The sequence below is a fragment of the Ascidiella aspersa genome, chromosome 6 (genome assembly GCF_963924565.1).
Source record: "Ascidiella aspersa chromosome 6, kaAscAspe10.2, whole genome shotgun sequence".
Lineage (NCBI taxonomy): Eukaryota > Metazoa > Chordata > Ascidiacea > Phlebobranchia > Ascidiidae > Ascidiella > Ascidiella aspersa.
Window position 1 is genome coordinate 26,898,464 of NC_139452.1, and position 9,014 is coordinate 26,907,477.

The 9,014-nt window shown below is 42.3% G+C and overlaps 1 protein-coding gene across 1 annotated transcript; it reads right to left on the minus strand.

Annotated features, from left to right (window-relative positions):
- Positions 1 to 1,500: 1,500 nt before the first annotated feature.
- Positions 1,501 to 5,300, minus strand: LOC146141060 (uncharacterized). The gene is made up of 2 exons (XM_083392007.1): positions 4,009 to 5,300; positions 1,501 to 3,621 (listed from the first exon to the last, which is right to left on the minus strand). Exons 1-2 carry the CDS (start codon positions 5,246 to 5,248, stop codon positions 1,589 to 1,591), a joined length of 3,273 nt encoding a protein of 1,090 aa, XP_083248133.1. The 5' UTR covers positions 5,249 to 5,300; the 3' UTR covers positions 1,501 to 1,588.
- Positions 5,301 to 9,014: the final 3,714 nt, after the last annotated feature.

Consider the following 9,014-nt stretch of genomic DNA (forward strand, 5'->3'; position numbering starts at 1 on the left):
ACGTTTGACACAAAGTCACAAAAGCGTTAGATTGTGAATGCTCCCGAAGTTAATCCATTGAAACTCGCGACGTAGCTGACAAAACACACAACCTCGGGGTGCCATTTAAAATGGTCAAACATAGATTCAGTAGTTGGAATCCTAGGAATTTCGTTTTTATTAGATTTAAAATCTGACAGCTATTTCGTTATTTTGCTCATCATCATTATGTTTTTTCTCTGGGCAAATCCTGATCAGGCCCACTGATTGCGGTGAGACTTTTCGAAAAACAGCCAGTATAGTACTAAATAATGTGTGCCAATTGTAAAATTGTTCTGAATCAATGCCTGGCAGCAACAATTAATTAAAAATGTGTGCTGTTATTGTTGCTGTTATTGCTTGAATGTGTGCTGTTATTGATTACTTGAAATTCGTTATTGTTGCGGCAAAATCATTTCTTTGTTACGCCACAGTGACTAACCATTGTTACATGAGGTCGGTGTGGCTTGGCACCAAGTATTACAATTGTTGTGTCCAGACTTCGACTAACATACAAGCAAAAAAATTAAACCATGCATTTTGTTGTCTGCGTGTTGCTGTTTATACTTCTTTGTTGTGCTAGAACAGGATATTAAGATGATATTTAAGGGTGCGGCGATGGATTTATTTTGTTAGATACTGTAAATGGTTGGGTACAACCAAATTAATCCATTAACGCGACACCAATATTTTAAAACGCGCTCTCGAGTAAATCAAAACTTCGAAAGAAGCTTGAAAAGGGTCAATTATTGTCGTCAGTGTGTGACGTGTTATATTAAAAACAACTTCTAATTCAAATCGGCCAAAAGCCTTAAAAACTTATTTGGTTCAAATTGTTTATCTAAACTTTATTTGCCCCTGTTTTTACTACAAAAATGTAAACAATTTTTGCGCCTCGCACGATCTTCTAGCCTATGTCTTAGCTAATATTAATGGAAATTTATTAGCTCTGTGGCGTCGTGGCTATGTCTTATCTTCCATTTGGCGCTATATCTAAGTTAGGCGACTGTTAATCGGACTGCAGCTCAATTAGTCATATTTGTGGTTATGGCATTACCGATCGGTTCGTAATTATTCGACAACAATTGAAATTTTCGGTTTAAAAATGGAATAGACTTTTTACTGACTTGATAACTTGTAGTTCGAATACCTCTAACAGGGAATTTACTTTTTGACATCTTTTTGTCAATCTTATTTCGCCTTGGGAATAAATCTCATGCCTTACCCTACTTTTCAATGGTCTCGCTCGTATGGTGGGTACAATTACATTGCACTCCTCACCCTACGTATCTCAACCAAATACTGTAAATCCAAATGAAAGGTTTTACACTAAAGTCTTTTCGACTCTGCGTTTCTATGGAATTATAAATTAGAAGTGAATTAGATCGGTTTTAAGTAGTGCACTGGTGGGTTTTCACGCAACTCCATTTAGTCCATCCAGGGACTGAACAACAGTCAGCCAAAAAGAAATTTTGTGAGAAAACGTTTTTATTAAGAAATGAAAAGAAGTCGAAGGAACAACATTTGGCAAAAAATCAGGGCGCCTAAAAATTGTTAGCGATTCACAGAATTAAGCGACATTGTTCAACGAAAAAACATCGAAAATGCGAATTGAGCATGGAGTGATTGTTACGTCACGAGGCACGCATTGTCGAGGAACAATGGGCGACGGCTGCAACGAGTCAAGGTAGCTCCTGTAGACGAGGTCGAGGCGTGGCGCGCGGCAAGAACCGGCCCTCATTGACGCCCTTTTCCGTTTCCGCAAGTTCCCGTTTTCCGCATCTTCGCTCCGTTTCGCCGCTTTTTCGCAATTGAGCGAGGTCTTTTCGGGATTCAACCGCTTCGTTGAAGCGACAGTTTCATCATCGCGTCGTGCCGTAAGATCATCGTGATCGTGTCTGACGTCATCGTGATCGGCTTCGACGTCATCGTGATCGCTTTTGACGTCACCACGACCAGATTTGACGTCAACTTGATTGACATTGGTGTCGCGTTGAAGGTTGTAGTCGAGATTATCGGGTTCCACCTTGATTACGACATTTTTAATTGTGACGTCATCTCGTTTGGATGTGACGTCATCATTTATTTTTGGGGAACTCGACTGGCCTTTTGGATTTGCGGAAGCGGAAAGGACACGTTTCTTAACACATTCTTGTAGTTTTGCGGTTGACTTAGTTTCGTCCCGCATTGTGATGTCACTTACGGTGCTTCTCGAGTCGACGTCGATTCCGCGCGACTTCCGCTTCCGCCGGATGCGGTCCAGGGTGGGCAGCTCAGGGTCGCCACGCGATCGCTTCGCCGCCGCTTTCCGCAAATCCGGTTTGCCGGCGTTGAGCAGCGCCTCGACCTCTTTGCGGATCCGCGTCATCTTCTCTTCTTCGCTCTCGATAGAACAAGATTGCGACCGAGTTTGCTTGACAGGTGAGGAAAAGGGAGCTTGGTCTTCTCTTTCCTCGGTTGTTCTTTCTTGCACAGAGCTAGTTAGCTGCTGTTTTGTTGGCGAGAGGCGTGTAGGGGGATGTTCTGCGCTTGAAACATTCACATTTGAACCTTGTCCTTTTATTTCGTGAGGAGTTGGACTGCTTTGCTGTTGATTGACAGGACCTGGGCGTGTAGGGGGCGTTTTTGCGCCAAGATCCATGAGCTTTGAACCTTGGCTTGCTTGTTCTGCTGTGTTTTCCCGGGCTGGACTCTTGGTTTGCTGGTTGGTGGAGAAGGGGCGTGTAGGGGGCGTATTCGCCCCTGAAACGGCTGATACGTTTTCAACTTGCTCAGCTGGTGGATTTGAGATTGGGCTGTGCTGTAGAAGCCCTGATAGAATTGGAGAATGGCGGTCATTGCTTGCATTTGTAGTCAAATTCACTTCAGGGAATGATCTAGTCTGTTGTACTCTTCGTTCGGCATGTTGACTCATCCTACAAACGACCAGCACCATACGTACGCTGGTGCATGGGTAGAAGTTGACGATGCACAAGACATCGCGAGCGCTCTTTACAAGGAAGTAGCTCTTCTTGGCCTCTCTCATTCCGCTCCAAGGACTCATGGGCGGGAATTCGACGCACACGAACATCTTGGTGCGTTCTTGGAGATGCGCAGCTATGGCGGCCTCGGCGACGCGCGGGTCGTCTGACAGCGCGTACATGACGAAATCGCGTGACCTCACGTCACTGACGTCCTTGCCTAGGAACCGGGCGACGATTCGCGGCAACAAGCGGTCGTCACTAGTTGTCGAGCATGTACGCAGGAATTTCGCGTCGGCGGAATCTCCTGTCTCCAAAGCCGGCGCTTGTAACTGGCCCTGCTCGATGTTCCTCGCCTTCATTGTAATGGCTTCGTGCGACGTTAATCTGGTGCCCCTGTTCGAATCGACCTTGCCTTGCAGCGAGAAGCAGTTGACGATCTGGATGTCGTCGCAGATCTCGTTGTTCGGCGACTTTCTTTGGTTGAAAGGTGACAATCGTTTGGAGGTTGTCTTCTGATGCTGAGACCTTTCCTCCAGGTTCATCCTGGCCTTGTTTAGGCTCTCCACTTCCTTTATTAGGTTGTCCAGTGTCAAGTCGCAAGGAAAGTCACGACCTGTTGTTGCGCTGCGAACTTTGCTGTCTGAAAAACGAACCCAGAAAAGTTAGAAAACAGTTCCGAGCCGCGAGCTCTAAACCAGGTCCGTGGACCCCTCGGTACGTTTACTAATTTTGGGGGGTTAATATAAGTCTAATCTAAATTTAGGAGTATACCTTTTGAAAAAGAATCGTTTTTTTCAATTACTGTAACCAAGTTAAATGGTTTAAATGTAATTTTGCGTTGCCTTTATCAAGAGAGGCTATTAATACATCAAGTGGAGAAATTCCACAACTGTAGATGTTAGGTCAAATAAATCTGCATTTTTTCTATTCAGATGTACAAACAAAAATTAATTTACCTAAATACTAAACATAAAACGTTATCGTTCGGATTTCATAGCATAGCGTACTGCTGTTTACTAAAACTTACCAGATGAAACTGCACGTGTTCTCTGCTCTCCAAGTGATGGCTGTTGAAGTTGAGGGAATGATTGTGGACGTTGATTGGGAACGTGGGGAGTTACTTGCTGGATGTGAGGGGATTCCTGTTGAATTGGAGGGGAACATTGTTGGTTTTGTTGGGGAGAAACTCTTTCAGTTTGTTGTGATTGCTGCGGTATAGATGAACGCGGTTTGGTTTGTTGATGTTGCAGTTCTATGAACATCTGCTGCCCTGGAGACTGCAATGGAACATGGCAGGGAAGTTGCTGGCCTGAAGCTGGTATCGTTGAGTACATTTGGGGTTGCTGTTCGAACGACGTTGCTATCGTTGAGTAAGCAGGTGGCAGTGGTCGATTCTGCGTTGGTATTGCTGCGTGTTGGTGCGGAGTTTGTTGGTATTGTGTTGCAACAGCTGATGGATGGTAGAAAGTGTAGGGCTGTTGATTTGGTGGCGACGAGCGTTGACGCTGCACTTTCTGTTTAGCTGGAGCTTTTCCTTTGATGACATTTACAAAGGGTGCAGGTGTTTTAGAAGGATAGTTGCTGTATTTGTCGGCTTGGGTTTTGGCGCTGCTGTTGGGTTTCATTTGTTGCTGTTTTGATTTTGGAAAGCTTTGGTCCGCGCTGTTGCTGCGAAAGTACTGCTGGGTGCTGAGGGATCCCTGCTGTACATCGGCTAACGTTCGCCGCACACCACCGACGTACTGTTGTGCGTTTTGGGTCGACATCTTTGGGTTGCAGGCTCCAGACTGCTGCAGCTGCAGCGGGGTAGTAGTGTGATGTCCAACTTGTTGTTGCTGTTGCTGATGTAAGGCTACCAACTGGTTCACGTGGGTTTGCGTATCGGGCAAGTTGCCCACGTTGATGTTGTACTGGATTACCTGCTGGTTAACGTTGCAGCCTGCCTGCTGATTAAGTTGGGTTTGCTCGGCGAAGGTCTGGCCTTGGTTGTTCTGTATCTGACAGTGATAAGCACCAGCATTAGCCTGCAGCTTGTAATGTTGGAGCGCGCTCTTAGAAATTCGAACTCCGGCGTTGTGGTTTTTGCTGGAGTTTTGTGATTGGGCTTCGGCATGTTGATTCGAGCGAACAGAGCTCCTTGAGAAACCCACGTTCTGAGAAAAGACGATGGTCTGTTTGCTTTGTGCGCCGTGATGTGCCTGAACGCCGACTTTGTTGTTGCTGTTGTTCGCTGACTGCTGTAACTGGTGTACGGCGTGTACGTCCATTACGACCACTTTTTATGAGGTAACTGGTCGAGTAACAGTGGGTTATGTTTGCTTAATTATGACCTGTAACAAAAACAGTTGCATTGGTGGGTAGCCTGCCTTATGTTGAATTAAGGGACATTTAAGATAACAACCAGGGTCACGTAATGACAACGATAGGCAATGGCATGTCATACTCTACATAATCCAAAATATCCAGCCAACGACAGATAAATATTTGATCAACAAATACAGTAAAAAAGTAGTAGCTGTAATGAACTAGCATTGCCAACTAAATAAAATATAGTCTCTAATGTCACTCGAAAATGAGCTTGCGGTTAATAGAAAATAGGGGAAATGACTTATTTAAATATGTTTTACTATTTTTTTGCATACATAAATTGATGATGCCGTTCATTTATATGGCGAAATGTATATCCTTTAAACGTCTTTGACCTTGCTAATTGATTTTCGACTCGGTGCGGTGAAGCTATTAAACTGAATCGCTGAATCGAGTTACAATAAGAAATACAAGCAAACGAAATAAATATTATGCAAATACACCTCCATTCAGAATTGCTTTCAAACAACTTTTCTTAACTTTAAACTTTTCCGAATAAATTATCGTTGTACTAAGCGTCTGAATCACAAACAAAATATTCGTCAAATAAGCCATGCTGTAAAGATTACAGGCGATTCGTAAGCGTGCACGCCCGTAAACAAAACACTTCCGCCGTTATCGTGACTCACTTCTAATGCACGCGCAAGGCATAAACAACTAGTTTCCTGGGCCCAAACGTCAGTGTTGTAATAACCTAAACAACTAGACTTAAGCGTACTTAGGTATATTGAGTAAAAACACTTGGGTTAAAAAATATATTTATTTAACAATTTTTTTATAAATTTGAGCTTTATTTTAGGTTTTGCAAAAATGAGATTGCTATTTTTTGGTGTTTTTGTTTTGTTGTTAGTTGATTTATTGCTCATAATAAACGGACGAATTTAACAATTTTATCAATTTATTGCTATATTTTGATATTAGTGATTTGACTTGAACATGACTTGCTTAAAATAATGACTTGACTCATGACTGGGACAACTGATGACTTGACTTGTTATTTGTTCCAACAAAATACTCGACTTGGGTTATTTAACCAATGACTTGACTGCGACACAAAATACTGACTAGTGTACAACACAACCAAACTGACAGAAGAACACAGAGCACTATTTTCGTTTTACAGGAAGTTGTTGTTAATTGATGCGACGTGTGGGAAGTGATTTCAATTGTCCGGACATTGTTCATCAATTAATACTGTTCGGCTGTGCTACTTTAGCACAATTCCCACATAACAAAAAAAACGTGTATTTCCTTTTAAAGAGACGACTTACCGGTGCCTTGGCAGGTAATAATTATTGAAACTGGGCTTGTACATTTTAGAAAATTGTTTTTTAATATTTATTTAACTTATTAAGATTTAATTGTTCACCTAACAGCATCACACGATCAAGCGTCTGCCATGGACTAACCAGCACTATAGATTACCTTACTGTACTTGATTGTTAGAATACTCCAATCAGGAAATCAGGGGAGGGGTTAAGTCAGTGATTATCTACCTTTATGGCTAACGACACCACTCGAAACTAATAAAGAGATTTTCAGGACCCGACTGGAATTTCAAGTATTTCACTGAAATGTCACTATAAATGAAACAGGAACATCACAAAATCAACTTACAACATGTACAAGGAAATGGCATTTGATATAATGGTCTCTAATCGTACACAAATATTTCAAAAAGCTTATGAAATTGAACAAAAATCAGACTCCCAAATAACTTTTAGCACCCTAGTGCGTTAAAAATGGCACACCAGGGCGCCGCGGCACCCCGACTGAGAACCACTTGGTTAAGTAGTGGTGACAGTTAGCGCTTGGAACGAACCTAACTTTAATTGAGTTTTACATCGAATAGGCAAGAGTCCGCAATAATTATGGCTTTACTGACAAGGCCGACATCTAATTATGCTGATACAGTCGCCCGGGGCTCATGATAGTTATCGCAAGTTTTCGACCTAAAGCTGTACAGCCCGCCACAAGCAACGTTTACTGATGTAAAACCGTTTTAATGTCGGCCGACAAGAGGGAACATTTAGGTTTACACTTGCTGGATTAAAAACTTCTAGTGATAGTTTTATTTGTTACTGTTCTTTAACTCACGACCCTAGCCTTTGATGTGCCTTCTATAGCCATCTATCATGCCTACAAATTACAAAACTTGCAGAGTGAAAGACAACCACAGAGACTTACTCGCCAAAATACACACCTGAACTATATTGTCACCGTAAACAAACTCAAAAACACATTGCCAATAGTACTACTTTCTTGTCAAGTTTACTGATTGTAATACCAGAACTTTGTCAGTCACTGCAATGTTTAAACGATAAGACTGCAACCACAAAACAAAAACCTGGTAAAGCACGCTGACTAAACGCTAGCCTGTCGAATCAGCACTACATAAGGAACTCGTGCGTTTTGTACTGGGTGCCTTTTTCTTTTTGACCTACTTAAAAGGTTCAGGGCGCTGCTGGCAAAAGAGAGAAAACGCAAATTAGAGCCACATTTTTGCCGCCCGCACACCGTGACCAAACAAACAGGCTGGAAGGGCAAGGGAAAAAGGCAAAGTTCTAAGCTATCCTGTCTGGATTCGTGTTTATCGACTTTCTGGCACCTTTTGTGGAAAGCAAACATTCCTCGATAACCCTGTCTGCTTGATTTCTTCTCCAGCCGTTTGCCACGAATTCCAGAGAGGAAAAAGGCGCACACGAAATGTGGTTTAAACATAGTTCGTAGAACTGAACTTAAAAAAAAATAAGAACATCGCAACATATACAAAGCAAATTGTTTTATGTGCAAAAATTAGGATAAATGACTCAATCTTATAACAAATACTTAACGAAAACACTTTATTTCAACTCAAGTCATATATCTAATAAACTTATGTCAAGTAATTTGTCATAATGACTTAAGCCAAGTCAAGTCATTTGTCTTAAAGGGTTGAGTCAAGTAGTCGTCCAAAAACAGTGATTAAAGTGTACATAAATCAAGTCGGTGACGTAAGTTATTACAGCGTCCTTCCGAACGAGAAGATGGCAGTTAAGCTAATGTACAAAAAAAGGGTGTACCTCGCGTGTGGCAAATGCATTTCGTTCAAAAACAATAAGACACCTTTTTACTTCATTAGCAGCTCACGTCAGTAAACGAACCGAGCCTAAGTCATGGCGAACGCGCGTCACAATGAACTGCTGGTAGTACAGAACTTGGCAGATCACGGTGAGGCAATGAGACGCAGTGACGCGCTGAAGCATTTCCCCAAGGCGAAAGAAAAATACGCCTGCTGAAAACGCCACTCAAGCAGTTCTAGAGGTCATCGCCGCTCAGTACATTCTGCAGCAAGCTGTCACAGCAAAACATATGCTTTCAATGAAATGCTTAAATTTTTGGATACAGGGCTATATAATGAATTGTAAAACGTCGCCCCAAGTGCTGGTCGCAGGTTTTAAATTGTATTTGATTTAGTGCTGGAACGTGAGAACATAATTTACGACAGAAAAAAATATGGCACTTGCGTTTGTTTTAGTTTAGACTCTGCTTCATAAAGCTGAAAGCTACATGCGTACGATTTGAAAGCTTTGCTTACCTCTAGGCTACTCTGACACATGAGCACAAGCTAAACGTACTACATGATTAAGCATTGTGGCTATGGGTGGGTAACATTGTAAAGTGACA

Bases quoted from the DNA above. Each gene is read 5' to 3' on its own strand.
- LOC146141060 (XM_083392007.1), bottom strand. From the start codon at position 5,248: ATGGACGTACACGCCGTACACCAGTTACAGCAGTCAGCGAACAACAGC. The intron at 3,622-4,008 runs GTAAGTTTTAGT...TTCGTTTTTCAG, and splicing joins AACACGTGCAGTTTCATCTG to ACAGCAAAGTTCGCAGCGCA.